Source organism: Schistocerca serialis, chromosome 1 (assembly GCF_023864345.2).
Source record: "Schistocerca serialis cubense isolate TAMUIC-IGC-003099 chromosome 1, iqSchSeri2.2, whole genome shotgun sequence".
NCBI lineage: Eukaryota > Metazoa > Arthropoda > Insecta > Orthoptera > Acrididae > Schistocerca > Schistocerca serialis.
Window position 1 is genome coordinate 588,786,624 of NC_064638.1, and position 24,574 is coordinate 588,811,197.

At 41.7% G+C, this 24,574-nt stretch overlaps 1 protein-coding gene across 1 annotated transcript in view; it reads right to left on the minus strand.

Moving 5' to 3' along the window:
* Positions 1 to 24,574, minus strand: part of LOC126457929 (zwei Ig domain protein zig-8-like) — a 142,518-nt gene that overhangs the window by 29,889 nt on the left and 88,055 nt on the right. Inside the window, exon 2 of the mRNA XM_050094635.1 lies at positions 13,496 to 13,656. Within this exon, the coding sequence (XP_049950592.1) occupies positions 13,496 to 13,656 (161 nt within the window). The remainder of the gene's footprint in view (positions 1 to 13,495; positions 13,657 to 24,574) is intronic.

Below are 24,574 nucleotides of genomic sequence, written 5' to 3' on the forward strand. Positions count from 1 at the left end.
TAATATGAAAAAATTAGCAACAGAGAATTTCGTAACGAAATTAGTCGAAGAGGCTTTATATTAGCGACTGGTATTTCGTAGACCACAAACGAACTCGAATTGTTGTGTACCTGTTTACACGACAAAATTTAAGATTAATCCGCGTGCCATTCTATGATTTCCAGTGTGTCTTTCCGTACACAACATAAGAAATTAAATTTTCCAGAAAACTTTACATTATGTACAATAATACACTAATGTTAATACAGAAACGTTAATGAAAAGGTCTCAACCACTATCATATAACAATGCCATGATACACCTACACACTCTAGGAATTACACAACTTCAATCTGCGATTTATTCGCTCTTTACAGTCTTGATTTTCTTTCGAATACATATAAAATATTCTACTGCGAACTTCTTCTCTCGAGACATACCTTGAATCTGTGTTAAGGAGTTTCTATGTTCCATCGAAAAGAGTCAATTCGTTCAGGATTTCTGCTTGTCGTAGTTAATTATCTTCCTTTCTGCCTTCAGAACTGAAGATGTTCTGGCGTAACCACAAGCGCCAGAATGTAGAGGAAGAACTCAAGAGCAGAGGACGCGAGACGACGTCGGCCAATAGCAAGCTGACCGGGACGTCACCACGATAGGAGCGGCATCTAGCCGAAGTGAACATAAGCACCGCTTCTGCCAGCCTCGCTCGCTCAGATTGGCTCAGTATACGGACATTAGTGGACAGGATTGGCAGAGTATTAGCACGGCCTAGCAGACAGTGGTACGATATCAGATTGTAGGGATACATATCTCTTGATTGTTTGTCATTGTGCTTAGTAAGGACTCCGATTTATGTTGGATGTCGCCCGTCGCTTGCGACACCATTGTACATTGAAGTTAAGTATTGTCAACCTTCTTTATTGAAGTGAAACTGCTGATGTTATTTGCTTGAATTGTTGTATAGTATTCCGAGAACGCAGCATCCTTTAGGCACCCTATACACGACGAGTGGGCAGGGCCCCACATCTGGCAACGGCAACTCAACATTTGACGACGAGAATCCTCCGAAACCAGTGCCCAATGACCATGGACTATTTTGTGTTTCTTTTCTGGCGCCTTAATTTTCTCTTGTCTTTATTTTGCAGAGGCGCTTCACTGCTTTAACAGATTCTTGTCGTTTTTGTTAATCAATGTTTTCAGGTGGACTTTGCTGAAATTTCGTTGTTTTCGTCAGTTGATTACTTGCCTTGTATATTTGTTACGTTTGTGTCGTCCAACATGCCCACTCCACCAGTCCTGTCCCCAACTCAGGCACCGCAGCTGCAAGCGTTAGGTGCCACATAGCTCATGCAGATGATTGTTTCAGATGCAGCAAATATCTACACTTCTCAACACGGCGAACCAGCTGCTGGTCAATGCTGCATGCCCGACAGAACAAGCACCACATACTACAACTACTATATGACCTTTTCGACAGTTTTGTGAACAAGAAGAAGAATATCTCGAGTGGTTACACCAATTTGAGGCACGTCTACTAGCCCACAGTGTTGCAGGTACTGTGCAACTTCACTTTCATCCACAGTAGGAAGTGCAGGGTTCACACTAATTCAAAAACTCTTTCCTGATTTGAACATTTCGCTGAACTACATTCACACATCTAGGCCTCGTTCCTTGCATAGCCTAAGGAACTATGTAGTGTGCCGATACTTTGCACGTCGGCATAGCCTCGCTGTACAAGAAGGTGTGGTTCTTGTTCAGAATGTGAATGGACAGTCACATCTGTTGATACCTAAAGCCTTGCAAAAAGAATTGTTGCAGTTACTTCACCAAGGACGCCGGGGGATCGTTCGTACGGAACAGTTACGGCGTCAACACTGAACATGGCAGTGTATGGACGCCCACATAGAACAGATGACGTCACCATGTCACACATGCGCGGAATATCAGTCCGCTCCGCCACAAAAATTATCTGCTGGGCCTAAGTCGCAACCTCCATGGCACCGTGTGCACACAGACTTTGCGGTACCTTTCTGGAACACCTCGTGGTTGATTATTGTTGACTCGTATAGCAAGTTTTCTTTTGCTGTGCCAATGAAATCGACACCGCAGCAATAGACGCCGCCCTCTCCATCTGGTTCATGGCAGCCGGATATGGACGCATACCCTTCTGATCGTTTTCCGGGGGAACGTCTCCGTCTGAGCGCAGGCCGCATGACGGGGTTTGGCCGGAAGCTTGACGTCGCCTGCAGCCACAGCTTCCGGCCCGACGATGTACCCACACACCTACCTCCCCCTCCGTGGTCACACTCCTAATACGACGACGGCCCGTCGCTTTGGGAGGGAGGAATTTTCTGGCATAACCACAAGGGCCGAAACGAAGAGGAAGAACCCAAGGCCAGAGAAGGCTCTGAGGCAACTTCGGCCAACAGCGCGCTGACCCGATAGGAGCGGCATCTAGCCGAAGTGAACATAAGCGCCTCTCCTGCAAGCCTCGGCTGCTCAGACCGGCTGAGTACACGGACATTAGTGGACTCGATTCGCAGAGTAGTAGCTCGGCCTAGCAGAGAGTGCTTTGACCTCAGATTGTACTGATCCATATCCATTGCTTGTTTGAACATTGTGTATAGCAAGGACTCTGATTTATGTTGCACGTCGCCCATCGCTTGCGACACCATTGTACATTCAAGTTAACTATTGTCAACTTGCTTTACTGAAATAAAACTACTGACGTTGTTTGCTTGAATTCTTCCATAGCATTCCGAGAACGCAGCATCCTTCAGGCATCCTATACACGACGACCGGGCAGGACCCCACATTTTGTGACGAGGCCTCAGCAGAGGATCCTTTTTACGTAGAGAATTTGTCACTCATCAGAATTTGTATCATAAATTGGTCTACGAATCGTATCTCCTCTGAACTATAATGTCTACTTTCATTCGATTTACATGGCCCCAAGTTTCAGTTCCATGTACAAAACTTCAATGCAGTTTCTTTCATATCATTACTTCTAAGAGCTCTAACTCTCTAGCTCTACATCGACAGTTTGCACTCTGAAAGCTCCTCTACTTCATAATAGGTCAAGAAATAAAAGTAAAATCTGTTCAGTATGTTTGTCATGTAATAACATTTTCATTCAATTGAATATTTGTCTCTGACATCAACATACTACATTCAACACATTCTAATCTTGCAAATAATTTTTCATCCAGTTGTTTAGAAGGTGGAGGATTGTTTAAAGTTCACATTCCGACGGTGCGAACTCCATCAATACCAAATTAGATAAGAGGCGAGAAATATATCTTTCACGCTATAGTATTCCGTTGGTTACTATTGCTGTTGTGCAACAATTCCATCTAGATAGGTGAAAAAATATGCACTGCAGTGGACATCATAATCTACCCACTTAATTTCCTTCTTTCGCATTGACTTGCTTATTAACTCACGTTTCAGTGGTTTCGAGTAATCTTTGAACGTCTCTCTAAATTTCCCTGTGTTCCTTGTTGTTCCACAACTTCCAGATATTTGCTACCTCTGTGCATTTATACAGTCAGTAAATGAACTATGGCAATTTGCAAGTCAGAGTGGTGTATTTATACTGAACTGAAACTGATCATCACATTATTTAATTCTTCTTTTATTTTAATATTTATATGCTGCAAGCCATGTCGATGGACGTTTACAGCTATACATATTCCAATGGTTATGGAATCATTCCCTGATTATGGATGGAACTTAAACTGCATTTAATGTTGCTAGAACATTATAATTTTAGGATTGTGAAATACACTCACGGAAAATATCACAGTACCAAGCAACGTACTGCTTTAAATACACGCTAACAGTGGTTAACGTAGTGAGTTGCCGTTAGTAAAGAATGCCTTTCAGGCGACAAAGACGTCGTTACCAATAGATCACTGCGTTTGAACGAGATCGTGTAAAGCAGTTGGACGTTCATTCTGCGATAGTGCAGAAACACGTGTGAGGAGTATAACCAATGTATGACTGCTGACAGCGAAGTTCAGGAGACAGTACGGTCAAAATGAGACTGGACTCCGGACGCCGACGTAGCACTGCCGAACGGGAAGAGCATCGTGTTCAACATATGACTCTGTCACAAGGTACTGCGTCTGCAGCAGCGATATGAGCAGCAGTTGCCACCACAATGACCAAACGAACTATGACAAATCTGTTATTTGAAGGACAGCTCCTAGCGAGATACATTGTAGCGTACATTCCACTGAACCCAAGGTACTACCATTGGCGACTTCAATGATTTCGAGCAAAGGTTTATTAGATGGCAGAGTGGTGGAGGTTTGTTGTGTTTTCTGATGAAAGCTAGCTCTACCTTGGTGCCTGTGATGGCCGAGTGTTGGTTAAAAGGAGGCCAGCTAAGGGCTTGCGACCAACCAGTCTGTGTGCTAGACGCACTGGACCTATACCTGGAGATATGGTCTTGGATGCCATTTCTTATGACAGCAGGATCACTCTTATGGTTATCCCACGCACCGTGAGTACAGGTCTGTACGTCAGTCTGGTGATTCGATCTGTTGTTCTGCCATTCATGACCAGCGATACAGTTGGTGTGCTGCAACAAGATAACGCTCGCTCACATACCGCTGTTCTAATTCATCAAGCTCTGCGCAATGTCGAATGTTTCCTTGATCTGCTCAGTTACCAGATCTGTATCTAGTCGAGCATGTGTGGGACACGATCCGACGACAACTCCAGCGTCATTCGTAAACAACATTACCGTCCTTGTATTGATCGACCAAGTGCAATAGGCATTCTCAACCGGTACCTGTACAACTGAATACACGCGCGTTCGCATATTTGCTTTAAACATTTTGGTGTTTACCTCGGTTATTAGTGTACTAGCCTTGTAACGTTAGCAATGGCTTCTATCGCGATTACGTTAACCTGTGATCTTGCGATGTTAATCACTTGAATATGTTACCCAGACAAACGTATTTCCCAAATTTCATTCCCTTAAATTATTTTTTTGGTGTCACCATTTCTTTTTCCGTCATTGTATATTTATGTAGATGAGTGTGTTCAAGTGTGTGTGAAATCTTATGGGACTTAACTGCTAAGGTCATCAGTCTCTAAGCTTACACACTACTTAACCTTAATTATCCTAAGGACAAACACACATATCAATGCCGCAAGGAGGACTCGAACCTCCGCCGGAATATGTAGGTGATATGCATGTATTCGGGAAATTATTCGTTCTCTTTTATGCACTGTATTACAATTAAAACATTAAAAATTTTAATACGCTTTTATTGTGAAATTTAGCGAGCGTATTTATGAAAATTTTTGTTTGAAGAGAGGTATAGCTATTAAGAGAGACACAGCAATGAATGTAACAATAAATCAATTTTATGGATGCAAGTGCGGCAAGCAATGCATGGAAGATTTACCAAGACAAATCTTCTCTTTAATTACGTCTGCTCATGCAGAAATTCATTGAATCTTAGCGAATCTAATGTAACATTTAAGTCACGGAATTTGACAGAAAATCAATGGATCATTACCGAAATGTAACGAGTACATGACAAATGAAAACGTTCTACAGAAAGGGAAGCTATACTGCAAATAAATTACTGCTCGGTTAATGAAACAATGACACTTTACCATCTCAGCACTACATTAATTCCATACTACTTTAAAACGTGCTTCTTGAACATGGAAGGCTAAATTGTTATTATCATAAGGCTGTTGTTATATGTTGATAATGGTGACCGTCGGGAAATTGCCGGCGTCTATAACAAAACATTTAGATCAGAAGCGCCCATAGAACACTGGGTGGCTATACCCCTTGAAAAGGCACTGGGACACGGGCATTTCGCCGGCTGATGAAACAGTTGTAAATAAGTCTAGATGTACAGCTACAAAAATATTCTGCATACGACTCTGAAGTGCATCGTGGTAGGTGCTTAGCGTTATATCTTATGTTAGTGTTCCTTCCCATTCCAACAGCTTATGGAACGTGGCGATAATAACGGTTTAAATGCATCTGTGTTCGCTGCAATTAGGCTAATCTTTTCTTCGCCGAATCTACGGAGCGGTACTTTGCAATTAAATAGTATTTCTTTATTGTTAACTTAATACTCCGTACACTTATGTGTGGGATGGGCCTTGAGTCCTCATATTCCCATCAAAGGCGATCTGGCTCAAAGATATTTTGGTCGCCCAGTACGGCTCTGCGGAGGCGACGCGACATCCGTTTAGTGCGGCGGTTTACGCGTTTAGGTAGATCGTCGCTGCAGTACTGAAGTTCCACACTTGACGTGCTAGACCTCCGAAACCGATATTCTCTTACTGTCTTGTGTATGCTATCATGCAAGAATCTTGTAACGACTAACACAGCTCATTAATAGTAAGTTAGTCGAGAGGCATCACTAGACACCTACCTGCAACGCTCGCACAGCCCGCCGCAACTAACCACAATATTCGGGCGTCATACACGGTTCACCTACAACAAGCACCAACTTTCCGGTGCCTCATGGCCATTCAGTTTATAACACGTAGACAAAGTCTTTAGCAGGAATGCTGAAGGCTATATCAGCTGTGATATCTCGTTTCTGCAATGTAGCCCACAGGAAACTGTAAATTTTTATTTGTTTACTACGAGTACTACCGCACGTTTATGTCAATATAGCTGATAGTAAACTATTCTACATACATTCCCGTTACTATAAAGCCTGACATAAATCTGTTTCTCAAGAAGTGCATTACGGCTATGGCTTTCACCATTAGCGATGCATCGCGGAAATTGTGTTGCATTGCAGAATAGATCAATTTGGGAAAACTAAAAGTTTCTCAGCTAAGTGGCCGAGTACTTCGCTCGCAGCGGGGTCAGAGACAGGGGCCGGCCTGTGTGGCCGAGCGGTTCTAGGCGCTTCCGTCTGGAACCGCGCGACCGCTAATGTCGCAGGTTCGAATCCTGCCTCGGGCATGGATGTGTGTGATGTCCTTAGGTTAGTTAGATTTAAGTAGTTCTAAATTCTCTGGGACTGATGACCTCAGATGTTAGGTCCGACAGTGCTCAGAACCATTTGAACCAGCAGAGACAAGGTTCAAATGGTTCAAATGGCTCTGAGCACTATGGGACTTAATATCTGTGGTCATCAGTCCCCTAGAACTTAGAACTACTTAAACCTAACTAACCTAAGGACATCACACACATCCATGCCCGAGGCAGGATTCGAACCTGCGACCGTAGCAGTGGTGCGGTTCCGGACTGAGCGCCTAGAACCGCGAGACAACCGCGACCGGCCAGAGACAAGGAAAGAGCAATCCGAGCCTCGGTGCATCTGCGTAATGTTACGCAAGAAGCATTATTCGCTTCGTAACTTCACTCACTGTGGGTTACTGAAGAGGCTTAATGCACCAAAACAAATAGTTAAGAAAATGTAGCAGGAGAAGAGACTGCTGATTGTTAGGAATAAAGAAGGACGGTTTGATCATAATGAATGACAGTTAATAGCAAAAGCCCTTCCCAAACCGTAGTAAATATGCCGGCAGACACTCGATCGGAAGGATCGATGGCTTTCACCTTAACGCTCGATTCTTTGATTACTTTTAGGTAACTGTTTGCGTAGGATGGTTCGAGTTCTCTAGTACATCTCTACGACACTGTTGGGTCAGGATGACTGCATCTTCGTGAGTAGCCAGGAGCCATCTTCGAGATCAGAACGACAACTGCCGATGATGAACCACTAAGGAGGCTGTCATCACCCATCCTCCCATCGACCTCCACCTTTCTCAAGAGCGAGTCAGGTTCGGCGAACAGCATGACAACGTAAAAACGCAGTAACGCTGGTCATCATAGAAACCAACACGGTTACGTGTACTGCCCGGTAGAGCAATAGCGACGGGCATCGTGCAGTCCGACTACACCATAACGAGGTGTAGGGAGGGAGAGGTGGTGCAGGGGTGACCGAGAACTCTCACATCCTCTCACAGGTCCAGTCAGAGGACCACAGTGGGAAACGGACATGAGGATTCGTCCCCAGTACCTAGCAGAGAACGGATGATGGTGTCTGGGTTGTAAAATTACTAAGTAAATTCGCCTTACAATTGATTCTTCTGTTACGCATCCAGAAAACTTCCACGTCCATCATGAACTCAGTACTCAGTAGGGTCACCAGCAGGGGGTGCTGGTCCCTACAGTTCTACAGTTCTCCTAACTCTTCCTGGTTTGCGGCTTTCACTTTCACATCATCGTGGTAGTACTGTAAAGAGCTTTGTTCTTGATATCATGCTGTAGAAAAAAATCAGGTCCTGAAAGATCAAGTGACGTCACTGGCTACGCTTTGTGCCCGAAATATATGGGAAGTTTTGTTTATTGTCAAACCATTCAGATGGAATTCTGCCTCTTCAGACATCACAACATTTGTCTTAAGTATGTCATCATCATCACCGTGGCCAATTCTGTACAGTAATATTGTCCAGAAATTGTGTGTACATTCTGAATGTTCCAGGCGTAATTACTGAGCTACTTGTAGCTTATAAGGGTGACATTTTAAATCCTTTTTCATAGTCCTCTGCGAAGATCTACGATATATTTGTAACGTTCTGAAATAATGACTGAAAAATTGCTATGGGTTTCCTTGCAGAGCTGCACTAACTCGTCGGATATTTTCAGGCGTTCCAACTTTCATTTTGGTCTCGTGCGGTCAACACTATATTAGAGAAACCGCCGCATGCCATTCTATTCCTGCTGGATGTTATCCTTGTGTGTGGAACGTGGCGAAATGGCGGTCCGTTCCAAGACGCTTTGCTCGTTCGACAGTTGCGACGCTCTGTAGACGACTGTGCTGCTCCACTGCCTCAGTACGCACCTGCACACGCCACGGTCCATACTGAACTGAAGCGCTCTCAGTGTCAGTCTGATTAGATGTACGTAGCACACGGCCTGACCACTTCTACAAGTTAGCAGGGTGGGTCGTCCTGCATGCGTCCAACGTAAGTGTCCTGGAACAGACCAATTTTAATTGAATCATTTGTGATATCAGTTCTGTCAAACGAAACGTTTTCTTCGTCATATCCTTGCGTCAGGTTACTTCTAATAAAAAATATGTAACAGAACGTGATACACGTTGTTCTATATTTCCTTCAGTAGCAGAGTTAATATGTCTAGGACGTTACTGTAATAAGATACCATAATCTTTTCACTCTCTGCGACAACTATGGGGGTCAAAACCTGTACGTGCGTCAAGCTGCTAGCATGTGCTTCGGTACTACCTCATGATCCGTAACGTACCATCACACCTCGCTCATGGATTTAGCAACCACAACGTACCGTTGGCACCCTCCATCCGGGTTAAGGCAGAGGGTTTCTACACAAGCTTCCAGTTCCGTTCAGCGATGGAGTATCTGAGACCAGTCTTGTAAAAATAGTTTCAGTAAAATGGAAGTGACACATCTCCCAAAGAAGTAGCACCCATCATAAAATCCTTAAAATCTAAGTATTCCAGTGAGTATGATAATATATCAATAAAGTTAATCAAAGAGTGCTCATGCGAGTTCTGTCTTAACTTATTTGCGTAATCAATCTCTTGTCAGGGGAACATTGCAAAACTGGCTAAAATATGCTGAAGTTAAGCCTCTTTGCAAGAAGGGTAATAACGAGAAACCACAAGCTATCGACCAATTTCACTTTTGCCGGCTTTCTCCAAGAGGAAGCTATTTACACTTACAGTGAGAATGTACTTAATTCATTAGATAATAAATTAGAGGTTACTGGAATTTTCTGTGACGTGTGAAATGCCTTGGGCTTTGTAAGCCACAACATTCTCTTAAGCAAATTAGAATATTATGGTGTCACCGGCAGTGCTGCGAAATGGCTTGAGTCTTATATATCTAACAGGAAACAAAGGGTGTCGTTGCGAAATACCTGTGCAGTAAGCAGTCAGTCTTCATCTCACCGCGAAGTAATTACATGTGGTGTTCCTCAAGGTTCCACATGGGTCCATTGCTTTCTCTCGTGTACATTAATGGCCTGTCATCTGTTACATAGGCAGATGCTAAGTTTCTATTGTTTGCAGACGATACAAACATTGCAATAAGTAGCAAGACAAGTCCTGATTTAGAAATAGCTGCTAGTCTAATTTTCGCTGACATTAATATGTGGTTTAAAGCTGATTCAGTGTCATTAAACTTTAAGAAGACCCACTATACGCAGTTTAGAACCTGCAGGACATTTACTTCCAGCATGAGTATAGCATATGAGGACATGCAGATCGAAGAGATTGACAGTGATAAATTTCTGGGATTACACGTCGATAATAAATTCAGTTGGGATGGACATAACACAGAATTACTTAAGCGCCTAAAAACTCTGTATTTGCTGTAAGAATGATATCAAATGTAGGAGATATACAAAAACTTGCATACTTTGCTTACGTTCATTCTATTTTGTCATCTGTGTTCATATTCTGGGACAACTCATCAAACCGAACAAACGTTTTTAGGGAACAAAAGTGTGTGATAAAAATCATTTGTGGTGTAAATTCAAGAACATATTGGAGAAACCTGTTCAAGGAACTTTGTATTCTAACCACTGTTTCTCAATGTATTTATTCCTTAATGAAATTTGTTGCAAGTAACACATCTCTGTTTCCAACCAATAGCTCAAGGCATAGTATCAATACTAGGAGTAAGGACAATCTACATAAAGACCTAAAATCACTGGCCTTGGTCCAAAAAGCGGTCCAATATTCAGGAACACACACTTTCAATAAATTTCTAGCAACCATTAAAAACTAGGTTTCAGGTGAACCACGGTTTAAACAGGGTTTGGAAGACTTTTTGATAGGCAACTCCTTCTACCCCAAAGATGAATATCTTCACAAGGACTGTTAAGTCAGCTTAAGTAAAAATATCGGTTAGATTTCAGTTTTGACAACGCTTGGTCAGAACAGTTAAGATTAAGTATTTTGTGTATGACAGATTTATTAATAGTGCATAACAGCGTGTCATTCTGACAGTGTGTTAATTTTGTAAATATTAGCGGTTACAGTTTACGTCATTGTATTAACGTTTTTCGACTATCTCCTGACAAACGATCAGGGTAGCAACTATTATATTCAAATGTTTTACGTTTCTCTGTTATACTTTCCGACATGTTCCACACCCACGAGAATCGTGTAATTATTTGGGTCGAGGGAACGAAAACTGAATCTAATCAAATCTAATAATGGCCCTTTAGGAATTACTCATAACCACCATTACCAAAGTGATGATCATTGAACAAACCATTATTAACAAGCTGATGATCATTAACCCGTAGCGCTCGACCGGCGGGCAGACCCGACCGCGTAATACTCGTAATTCATGTTGGGCATCGCCCTTAATCGCATTTAATTCGCTATAATTCGTATTCCAGGGCTCTCACCTCCGTATGTCATGTACTGCAGTGTTCCGACATATATCGGTAGGCGATACAGTTACGAGGAAACGCATTTGTCGAACGCATACCGCCACTGTTCTGTTTTAACGTTTCTTTAGATCACTTCAAAGGCGGTGTTCGGTACCATAACAACATAAATAGCAAATTTACGTGGTAATCGAAAAGCAATATTGGAGATCTAGTATGAAAGTGTGAGTGATATGAGTGATTTCAGCGATAACAGAAACAAGAAAACTGTGACAGCAGCTAGTAGCTTCATCATCTGGATGCTGCTTCCAACCAGAAATCAAATTTGAGCCACAAGACATACAAAGCGATATTTCTGAAAACTGTTGTTAAACTGAAGAACCAATGAAGATCATCAACTCTCGAAGACGAGGAGAGACTATCAAGGCAACCACACTTCATTTATTCCAATGAAAGGAGAAACACTAAAGTCTGTGCTATTCGCAGTAAGAGAAAGGGAAAACATGGTAGAAGGAAAATGGTCTACAACTTAAAACACAAGTCCCAGAATAGCAGGACTCTACCTGGTGAACGCCTCCAAAAGTACCACACCTTGAAGTGATGAAATACATCAAAAGAAAAACAAAACATCATGTGTCATAAAGTTCATGTAATTTGTTTTAGTGTTCAGTTGATACACTATGTGATCAAATGTGTCCGGACACCTGGTGGAAAATGACTTACAATTTCGTGGTTCGCTCCATCGGTAATGCTGGAATTCAGTATGGTGTTGGCCCACTCTCAGCCTTGATGACAGCTTCCACGCTCGCAGGCATACGTTCGATCAAGTGCTGGAAGAATGTTTAGGGAGTGGCGGCCCATTCTTCACATAGTGCTGCATTGAAGAGAGGTAGGTGACGCTTGGCACGAAGTCGGCGTTCCAAAACTTCCCAAAGGTGTTTTGTAGGATTCAGGTCAGGACTCTGTGCAGGCCAGTCCATTACAGGTATGTTGTTGTCGTGTAAACACTCAGCCACAGGCCATGCATTACGAACAAGTGCTCGATGGTGTTGAAAGATGCAGTCGCCATCTCCGAATTGCTCTTCAACAGTGGGAAGCAAAAAGCTGCTTAAAACATCCATGTAGGCCTGTGCTGTGCCACGCAAAACAACAAGGGGTGCAAGCCGCATCCATGAACTACACGACCACACCATAACACCATCGCCTCCGAATTTTACTGTTAGCACTCCACACGCTGGCAGATGACGTTCACCGGGCATTCGCCATACCCACACCCTGCCATCGGATCGCCACGTTGTGTACCGTTATTTGTCACTCCACACATTTTTGCACTGTTCAATCGCGCAATGTTTATGTTCCATACACCAAGAGAGGCGTCATCTCGCATACCGGCGTGATGTGCGCCTTACGAGCAGCCGCTCGATCATGAAATCCAAATTTTCTCACCTCCTGCCTAACTGTCACACACTTTCAGTGGATCCTGATGCGGTTTGGAATTCCTGTGTGATGGCCAGGATAGATGACTGCCTATTATACATTCAACTGTCGGTGGTCTGTGTCAGTCAACAGACGAGGTCGGCCGGTACCCTTTTGTGCTGTAAGTGTCCCATCTCGTTTCCACTTCTCTATCACATGGAAAACAGTGCACCTATGGATGTTTAATAGCGTGGAAATCTCACGTACAGACTTATGACACAAGAGGCACCCAATCACCTGACCACGTTCCAAGTACGTGAGTACCGCGAAGCGCCCCATTCTGCTATCTGACGATGTCTAACGACAACTAAGGTAGCTGCTAAGGAGTACCTGGTAGTAGGTGGCAGCACAATGCACCTAATATGAAAAATGTATGTTTTTGGAGATGTCCGTATACTTTTGAACACATAGTGTGGCAAGCTTTGGCACAATTCAATTAGAGGTTATTTTTAGTGAAAATATTACGAGTGCCGTGGTTGTATAGCGTGAAAAAATCGAGTGTAAAGGGTTAAACAATCAGCACAGTAGACGCCATTTTCTCCATACCATGTTCACTATGGTGTCCCACAACAGGTTTTCTGTAATTTTCCCGCTAACTATAGGTGTAACAGCTGTAAAGCTGAGGGTTACGGGAAGTGAATAGAAGGAACAACTGACCGTCCTGTTGCCGAGGTTCTTGACGCGGCAGTTAAGCTCGGCCGTCTTGCCCACCAGTCCTGTCAGGTTGTTGGGCACACTCGTGTCGAACTGGGGACCCGTGGCGGGCGTTGGCAGCTCCTGCAGGAAGTCCGTCAGGAACCGGCGGCTGCCTGTCGGTCCTGCAAACACGCAAAATAATAATTGGGTGTCGAACACGTGGTCCTCACCGGATTTCCGGAGGACTTGAGCGAAATAAAATAGTTATCGCCTATGAAATACGCCCTGAAACGATGCAACTTGTAATTGTAGTTCTAAAGATGAAATAGAGAAATTTATTTCCGTCTTCTGAAGTTTAAGTAACTTCTGAATGCATGATGGGTACGTCTCAGGAAGAAACTACCCCAGAAGGTCGTCTCAAAAGGTGGCGCTATTGGGCCTGCAGTTTCTAGGAACCCAAAACCAGCATTCATGAAAGTGTCATAACATTATGAGAAGCCACTGTGGAAAAGAGAGACTCAAAAAGAAATACTTATCTCAAACGTTGAAGTAAAGCCCCTTTTAAAAACTGAAAAAATTAACCAACTATCAAAAGTTTTACATGAACAAAGAACATCTATTTATGATATTACAGGAAACACGGTTCACAGACGACAATGCTATGGAATAAGAGAACTATCGCATCTTTAAAGAGAAAGTAGGAAATAATCACAAGCGAGTTATTACAAATCATGGAACGGCCATTTCTGTCATAAAGTGATTGACTCAGAAATATTTATTTTCTGTTAGAAAGAGTGTCGCTTATAACATATTGCTTTCGAAGCAAAAATTACACGCTTATAAGCTGCCGTACTCTTATGAATAAAGACAAAGGGAATAATCCCGGTAAGACGGACTATATTTGGGCTATCTTAAAGAATGAAGTCTCCAGAATCCTTTTTGAAAACGTTAACGTGTTGTTTGCAGATTTTGATTCTGACAAAAATGTGTTTCACAAAATTGTCGGAGTCTACCCAACCCACAAAAGAAACAACAGAAAAGGTGAAAGGTTAACCAGTCCGTGCAAAGCCTCCAACTTAAAACTTGTGTCCACATAACTTACAAAGCTCCCCCCCCCCCCCCCCAAAAAAAAGAAATAAACCCTGAAGATCACCAGATCCAAATTTTGCTGAGTTCCACATTGATTATGTTGCGGCTTCAAGTATAGTAAGTAAAGGAATAATGAACATCAAGGTGATGTTTATCACAAGTAAACATATTCGTCTTCAGGGAATGTCCATAGCCATTACTTACTTAAAACAGCCCAAATACAGTCTCCATATTGCTTTCCTTTAGTATGACCGGTATTGAGTCAGGACGGGATGGGGAATGACTCTCTACCAATCACCCGGTTATGACTGCCCTCAGCCCTGGCAGCGGAGGATTGGAAACGGCACAGGAAACTACAGCGTGGCGTGATGTTCGGCCTCGCCCAGTAGAAATGTCGTCTACGATCGCCAAATAAAAAGAGAAGATATTTCTCCGAATGCTTTTAAAATTCTTTCAAAATATGACACGCATGTTTGACAATGGGCTCTTTTTTACTTAAAACCAAGTATCGACCGGGTTTTGTCGGAGACCATCTCCACGGATTCAATCCAAAGCGACAAAAAATACATGTAGTACACAGGAAATTCACAGAATCTTTCCCAAGGAAGTACAAAATGTACAAGAATACTTACAGGGTTAAAACAGTTTAGGCCACAACATAACAATTTACATTAGTTAAATAATTGCCACGTCTCATACGTAGAGCATGCCATGAATTACAGTATAACACACGACTTTTAAAAGCAAACATACTAATAACACGCGTAAGCACAGCAGTACTCAAGAGAGGATCAAAGGTATCAGTGCTACAGTTATACTAAATATTAAAGTTTTGGTCAAAGAACTTCGCAAAGTATTTTCGTCATACGGTAAAAAAATAGCTGAATGATAAGTTTCTTGCTGAATGTAGGTTACTGAACTTAGGCGAATGTCTTTGGCATAGTTTCGCATGTAAACAGAAAAACAATGTTGCTGTCCCAAAACATAGAATAACATCGATCTTACGATATAAGGTAGATATCATTATAAAGCCCTAATTTTAAACACTAGTATAATCATTGTGTATAATCCATGAAATGTATATAAAAACGCGAATTCCTTCATAAATGTAATGAATAGTATCCTTAACATAAAACAAGATAAAATACAGTGTTCAGAAATAGGCTGAAATGTCACTCATCGTTCATATGCACCTGTTTTACAGAAATGAACCGTTATTGTAAAATATCGACTACATTTAGAAGAAAACATCTTATGTATGAAGCGCTAAATCAGAAGCCAAATACATCAGTAAAGCGAAGCATATCAGTAAAGCTAACACCATAAAGAAGAAGGGGGGGGGCAGCGGGGGAACAACCACAGCGTAACTAACCATGTGGCCAGATTTAGCTTTAAGGAATATTGGTAACACATGTATATAATAATGGTAAAGGTGAATAACCTCCCTTATCACAGTCAAACTGTAGCTAAAAGGCATCGGAGGCTCAGCCGATAAGAATGTATTTTGAAAGGCAAATAGAAAAAAGTTTCACCTAATCCAGGCAAGTGATTGCTAAACAAAATAGGTACTTGCCTATGTAAAGAATTAAAAACATTAGATACAATGTAGACCTATGTCTATAAATAATTTATGTAACACATCACACGAAATGTAGATCTCGTGCCAACAGATGTTATATCTAACACATGTAATGTCCATATTAAGGATTTGCTATAAAATCGCAAACAATGTAACGAAGAATATTTAAACGCCAAATTCGCATGTTGTCTAGAATTAACATGTATTTGTAAGATGTCAAGTGTATGTGTAAGTGGAGTCAATACATGAAGGTTATGCACGTAACAGCAATTGACAATAGCTACTTTAGTTAAAAAAGAAACGCCTGACCCATTGCGCATTAAAATGAGAACTACATCATGAGAGCAACAACATACTTCACACAAAAGGCAACTTACTGACTAGAAGTTCATGTCATACATAATAAGAGTTACAAATAAAATTGTTCATTGTTCCACATACTTATTGTAAAATTTTTGGAGAGAAGTCACATAAACATTATAAAACGTGATCAAGTCAAGTGTAAGCTACTGTTGATTGGTACCCATAATGAAACATTAGCTCACAGGACCATGAGTTATCACATAACTCTTGGAATTGCTGAATGCTATACAACAGATTCACAACGAAATCTAACTTCTTCTGAAATACATTACAGTGATGACAAGAAATTAAAACGATAATAGTGCTGAACACCAGAGACCCATATAGTAATATTAATAGTATACACATTTACATCCACATGGAATAAACTTAAAGGTGGAAGATCAGCTATGGTGTTTATCTCTTTAAAAAGAAATGAAGTAGACAGGATATGTCAATGATGAGTCTGACAGAAACAAATATACGCAATGTAACATTGTATTGTTTCCAGCCTAAGATGTACATAGATAACCATTACTATAAATCACTTGGATATTAAACAACATTTTTCGATGAACAACAGTACTTACTTACAATGTGAATAACAAACCATAATACAACCCATCTGTAGTGCATTTGCATATTGAAGAAACATAACAGGATGTATAGGAAAGTTAAGTGCAGTAAAAGTGTCATTAGCATCCAGATACTCCCAGCTTTACTTGAACAGAGTAATTTTCATACTACCCGCGTTCCCCTTTCCTCCAACTCTGCCACCTCTACCTTTTTGTTGAGATAAAAGTTCCACTGTATAAATGCACTCTGGTTTCGTGAAAGCGTTGTAGTTAGATTTTCTATAGTAAACATCCTTCGCTGATTAGCCATTTTCATTCGCTGTTCTCCCTTTCCGTTCTTTTCTTCATCAAGACCACTTCGCTGTGTTGTTTCTCTTGTATTTATTCACTCCATTAATAGTGCTGTGTCTTGCGCTAAGAAATTCTTGAGCTTTTTTAATGTTCGTTCTGAATTCTGTCTTCTCTAGAGATACTCGCAATTGTAGACCGGCCTTCTCCGCCGTCTCTTTCAAAATGTAGATCTGCTCAGTTGGTGTGTCAATATCCCTAAAAATGTTGTTAAATCATGTGCAAAGTCTAGACAGCGAAAAATATTGTTAAATCACGTGCAAAGGCTAGACAGGCTGAGCAGAACGTTCAGGTTTTTACATCCAAATCTTATTCCCTGTATTTATTTTTTTATGAGACTGAGATTCCATTCCTTTATTACGTTTTCCAAAACGCAGTTGAAGAGCGTTGGGAAGAGGCCATCGCCTACCCTTTTGCCTTGTATGATTTCAAACGGTTGCGAATTTATTTCACGGAATTTCATTCCGCACCTTATTTCTATCAATGTTTATTTAAGTATTGTCAAGCTTTTTGTCCCTGTAGAATTCTTCCGTTGCTTTGAAGAGTGTTTCTCAATTTACAGAGTCGTAGCTGTCTTGAAGTCTGCAAAAATTATGAAAAGCTTTTTCTTCTTAGATAGTAGTTCCTTACAATCAGTTTCAGATTCATAATCTTTTCTCTACAGGGCCGGCCCTTTCTAATCCTCTATTCGTGTTCACCAAATTGGTGTTCTAATTGATATTCTAAACACTTCTGAAGGTCCGTCGGTCATATTTTGCTCGTAACAGCCACTAAAGAGATTCCTCTTTAGCTTCCTTGCTTGTGTAAAGGATCTGTATGAGCCTAATTCCATTCTTCTGGATTCGTCTCAGTTTCCCAAATGTTCAGCTTGAGTTAATAAAGGTTTTCATTCACGTCATCACCGCCGTTTCTCCACGTTTCCAAGACAATTTGTGTGTTGGGAGAAGAAGTCAGCCAACCAGTTGCATGACGCAGGTTTATTAGAACTCTTGATATACGAATTGATGATAGTAAAATTATTTTCTTCAGTAGGGGATCGTGACACCAGAAATTTTACTTTGTTTAGAAAAGGTTGTAGTGAAACCTATATAGGAAATGTGGATAAAGTTGTGGATCCAAAAAGTACGCATTCAGCTATTACATATCGTATTGGAAAGGTACTTTAGAATAAACCGATTTGGCTTTTGGAAAGTAAAAATTCACCTCAAAAACAATACACTAACAAGTATGCTCATCAGAACATCAGTACCAAAAGATAAACGTGCTAGTATCTTAAGCTAACTTCCGTATAGAGGGCACCACGTACTTAACGCGCGAGTAAAAGGTATTGAGTAACTTACATAAACTCCTACTAAAAAAAAAAAAAAAAATTGCATTATTAGACACGCATTATCATGTTGTTGTGTTGTTGTGGTCTTCAGTCCTGAGACTGGTTTGATGCAGCTCTCCATGCTACCCTATCCTGTGCAAGCTTCTTCATCTCCCAGTACCTACTGCAACCTACATCCTTCTGAATCTGCTAACTGTATTCATCTCTTTGTCTCCCTCTACGATTTTTACCCTCCACGCTGCCCTCCAATACTAAATTTGTGATCCCTTGATGCCTCAGAACAAGTCCTACCAACCGATCCCTTCTTCTGGTCAAGTTGTGCCACAAACTTCTCTTCTCTCCAATCCTATTTGATACTTCCTCATTAGTTGTGTGATCTACCCATCTAATCTTCAGCATTCTTCTGTAGCACCACATTTCGAAAGCTTCTATTCTCTTCTTGTCCAAACTATTTATCGTCCATGTTTCACTTCCATACATGGCTACACTCCATACAAATACTTTCAGAAAAGACTTCCTGACACTTAAATCTATAGTCGATGTTCAAAAAATTTCTCTTCTTCAGAAACGCTTTCCTTGCCATTGCCAGTCTACATTTTATATCCTCTGTACTTCGACCAACATCAGTTATTTTGCTCCCCAAATAGCAAAACTCCTTTACTACTTTAAGTGTTCATTTCCTAATTTAATTCCCTCAGCATCACCCGATTTAATTTGACTACATTCCATTATCCTCGTTTTGCTTTTGTTGATGTTCATCTTATATACTCCTCTCAAGACACTGTCCATTCCATTCAACTGCTCTTCCAAGTCCTTTGCTGTCTCTGACAGAATTACAATGTCATCGGCGAACCTCAAATTTTTATTTCTTCTCCATGGATTTTAATGCCTACTACGAATTTTTCTTTTGTGGCCTGTTATCGAAATTTATGTAAGTCTCCATTTAATAATGAAGTCCAGTACAGAAAACATTTTTATAAAATCCTATACCTGCATTTAATTCATCTTGTTGCAAAGCCTTATTTCCGCGCTCTAGTTTACTTATATGTGTTATATAATTGCTCAAACCATCAGTTTCATTATTGACGCTTATTCTCTCGAAGGTACCACATGAATAAATGTATGTAATCTTTCAAAGTGCCTGCACCATTTGTAACTTTCCTTTAATTGATTCACCGAGCGAGGTGGCGCAGTGGTTAGACACTGGACTCGCATTCGGGAGGACGACGGTTCAATCCCGCGTCCGATTTTCCGTGATTTCCCTAAATCGCTCCAGGCAACTGCCGGGATGGTTCCTTTCAAAGGGCACGGCCGACTTCCTGCCCCGTCCTTCCCTAATCCGATGAGACCGATGACCTCGCTGTCTGGTCTCCTTCCCCCAAAAACCACCACCACCACCACCTTTAACTGATTCACTTTCACCTGCGTATACTTCTGGTGTTCCTTATCTTTACATTCGAATCAAAATTTCAAGCAACCAAGCACGATGAAGTCAATCACATTTTTACTGTACATTATTATCCTTGGGAGCAGTGTATTCCTATGGAACTTCCACAGCGTAGTCAATGTCTTCTCAGGCGCAAAGTTTTAACTTAGCGAGTAGCGTTAAGAGTTCACATTAATAAGTGTTTGCACAGAATTTCTTGATGGAAAAACAGCATGGAGCTTGTCACTACTGTGAAAAAATGTGAATGTCGTGTGACTATTGCCTCCCGTCGGGTAGACCGTTCGCCGGGTGCCAGTCTTTCGATTTGACGCCACTTCGGCGATTTGCGCGTCGATGGGAGTGAAATGATGATGATTTGGACAACACAACTCCCAGTCTCTAAGAGTAGGCAATCTCCACCCCAACCGGGAATCGAACCCGGGTCCTGAGGATTGACATTCAGTCGTGCTGACCACTCAGCTACCGGGGGCGGACCTGCCAGTACTATTGCTTTGGAATTGATCACTTGGTGTTTACTATGAAATCATTCTCGAAGATACCTAAACAGAATATATACTATATCAAGCTTTCAGAATAATTTCGTGGTATGCTTAACTGTGTGACTGAATTACGTTTCTTCTTTGTTAGAGTTCCGTACGTACATCGGTAAGAAAGTTACCCTTAACGATCACTTTGTTCTCCGTCTGTCTGCCTGCCTGCCTGTCTGCCCTCCCGACCCTCTTCTCAGCAATGGATAGAAATTTATGTCAATTACTAAGATCTATAGTCCGTTGGGAGACGTAAGAAATTTAAGGTTGTACGTCAGTGCCGCCAAAAGGTACGGCCATTTACGTCACATATTGTGATATTCATCCTTACCCGTATATTTTTGTAACTGAACACAAACTGTCTTCCCGCCGAATCGGAAAACCATACCCCAGATCCGCAAAAATATCTTTCTAAAATTACTGCTATAATGAATGTCATTCTGCCCCTCCCGCTTCCCCCCCCCCCCCCCCCTTTCACACGCTCCCAAACCCGTCTTCAAGTCTTCGTTATAGTAACAAATTGACCTGCGCGAAGGTGGCAATTTTGTTGTGAGTTGGTGAAGCCAACAAAAATTAATGCGTTTTGTCTACCTCGGCGCCATATTTAGAGCATTTTGTAATTTTTCACGCATAAGATCTGCAAGCTAAATTCAGAAAACCTATATTATAAAATGGGCAAGTCTCCGACGAGTATTATGGTACATATCCTAGAAAAAGCCATGGCGGCCCACTACTTAACATACAAAACACGATTTCCAAAGGCATTCAAAACTATTGGTATCAGAACTGTGTGCATAGTAATTCCTGCAATCACTTCTACATGTTAAAACATATTAGCAAGCTTCAAGAGTTATTTTTTTACAAAATTGTTAAGGCTTTCGTGGCCACTTGTTGACAAAGTGCCTATTGACTCCCGTCTCGGGTTCTTCGGCCGACGTTCATCTAAAGATTTTACTGACGCACCACCAGCACGAGTGGTTGGCATTGTCAAAGCTTCACCCTCCATTGCCACTCACCACCGGCAACGGAGGGGGAAGCTTTGACAATGCCAGCCACTCGTGCTGGTGAAGCGTCAGTAAAACCATTAGATGAACGTCGGCCGATGAACCCGAGACAGAAGCCAATAGGCAGTTTGTCAGATATTTTTTTATTCTTACTTGTTTACTGTTTTATTTATGCTGGCAGTGTCATCAGGCCCCACCTGACAGGTAACCTAATGCTCTACATGCTTTGCGTTGTATTCATTGCGACACAGATGTTTAATATGGGATAAAACTCATACAATTAAATACAAACTGAAGTAGCTATGTCAGAAGAAAACGTTGAGTATTAATAAAAAGTAGAACAGTGAAAACAAATTACAGTCAGGTAGATTTAAAATGAAGGCAACTGGTTGCACTGGACATAACATAAGAGAGAGAGGAATAATGCATGCTTTGAAGAGAGGGAGGTTAGACAGTAGAGTGACTTGCTAAGAAGCATAACTGAGCGAAATAAGCATAACTGGAAGAAGATGGGAGCACTTACTCTACTATCCGACAAAGTAATTGTTTCTTAATTGCAACATGGCATTTAATTTTACGCAGAGTGCGGAGTAGCTTGCTGCAGAGGTGGAAAGTAGCTGTAGAGCAGTTTGAGAATGTTTTTGTTTGATAGACGTGTACAGCTAGGAATGTGGTGCCTTGTAAGGTAAGGTACAGCGGATAGGTGAAATATTGTGCACCTGTACCTACTTGGGAATGGTTTATTAATAAGGGGTTGGACCCCCATTTGCTCGTAATACAGCTGCGATTCTTCTTGGAACACTGGATTTTAATGATTTTATAGTCTCCAGTGGAATGTTATTCCACTCTTCGATCTGAACCTCTTCTAACTCCTGTAGTGACGAGGGAGCCGGAAATCTGCTCCGGAGTCTGCCCACAAGCATTAGATGATGTTCAAGTCCGGGTAAGAAGCTGCAGTTCAGTTGCCTGATACTCATACCACGATTGTACCGCATTGTCAGCCGCGGTGGCCTAGCTGTTCTAGGCGCTACAGACTGGAACTGCGCGACCGCTACGGTCACAGGTTCGAATCCTGCCTCGGGCATGGATGTGTGTAATGTCCTTAGGTTAGTTAGGTTTACAGGTTTAAGTAGATCTAAGTTCTAGGGGACTGATGACCTCAGAAGTTGAGTCCCATAGTGCTCAGAGCCATTTTAACTATTTGTACTGCATTGTCTGTGTGAATGGGTCCATTATCATCCTGAGATATGACATCACTGTTGGGGAACAAGATTTGAATCATGGGGCGCACCTGATCACCTAAAATTTTCACGCTATCGTTGGCTGTACTACGGCCTTTGAGAGTAATGATGGGACCAGCAGAATACCATGATATGGCTGCCCGCACCATCACACTTCCATCTCCATGCTTAACCATTGGAATCAAGCAATCAGGATTGTAGGCCTATTTTGGCGTCCTCCATACGTAAACCTGGTCCGATGTTGGAAATAACGGAAACGTTGAGTCGTCGGACCTTATGACATGTTTCCACTGATCAGCCGTCCAGGATTTATGCTGCTGACACCCTGTTTTACGCTTCTTTACGTTGGTTGTCGTCACTATTGGTTTCGATATAGCAGCTTGTACATGAATATTCAGTTTATGGAGTTCTCGGCGGACAGTGTTGATAGATTCTGGAGAGGGGGGGGGGGATGTGTCCCGAAGATGGATATTGAGCTCCGCAGTCACTTTAGCCGCCGTTGTTTAGTGTTATTTTGACACAATTCGCGTTAGCGTACGACGATCTGTCATTCAGTTTTGATTTGCGCCCACTATTACATTTAGAAGATGATGTCTTCCCATGTTTTGTGTAGGTTGTCATGACTGTTGAAACGGTTGCTCTTGAAACATTCAGTAAATTGGCTGTCTTGCTTACTGATGCTCCATTTAATCAGGCCCCCACACTCTGCCTTGCTGAACTTGTAAGCAGCCTTCTCATTTAGAATACACACTCTATATAATAGATATCTTTATTTAACCTTTCTTGATTCATAAAAGCAGACGAATGCGTGATGCTTGATAACTTGGACAGGAAAACAAGAGTGTGCAGGATATCTGCAGACCAACATGTATATCGTACGTCGTAGAAAATCTTCTTTCAATCTCCTTTGACTGACAAATTCAAAGCGTAACGATTTTTCAATATTTTCATTTCACTGTAAAGAATTTCCAATGGGGCTACAAAAAATACTCCACTGTACGTGTTTTTACTTTCACCGTGGTGAAAGTTTCTTCCTCTAATACAACAGGCATTCACAACAGAGGGGCCTAAATGCACTCCCTACTGTGTATAAATGTACTCATACGATGCTTAGTCCCCTTATTAAAATAAGTTACTTCTTTTTCTTTTGGTAGACTTTCAACAATCCTGGAATACACTGAAATGCGCAATGTACTATACCGCAGCACACCGCTAGAGGTTCAAACGGAAAATTATGCCGCCTAGTGAGACAATATAGTATCGTGAGGTATTTAGTTTTCGACAGAAGCGGAAATTTTACGCCTGCAAACTCATTCACCATCTAAGGATGTCATTGAGATGCGCCTGACCCAGATGCAACACGTGCTATGCTGCTGAAAGCGAATTACCGCACTAATTTCTACCTTCTCTGTTGTCTGTACAAATGTTTTGGATTCTCTATCGGAGTACTATAGACTGTGGTACTGGGATACTAATGTGTATCTGGACTGCAGGCATGTACATGCAAACAAACAAAAAATAATTGTGTTTGCCAGCAAAAACCCGTCGTGTGAGACCATAATTTCGACTGGGCAAACATTAAAAGTATCCATGTTGCAGTTGTGGCTTGCAACCTTAG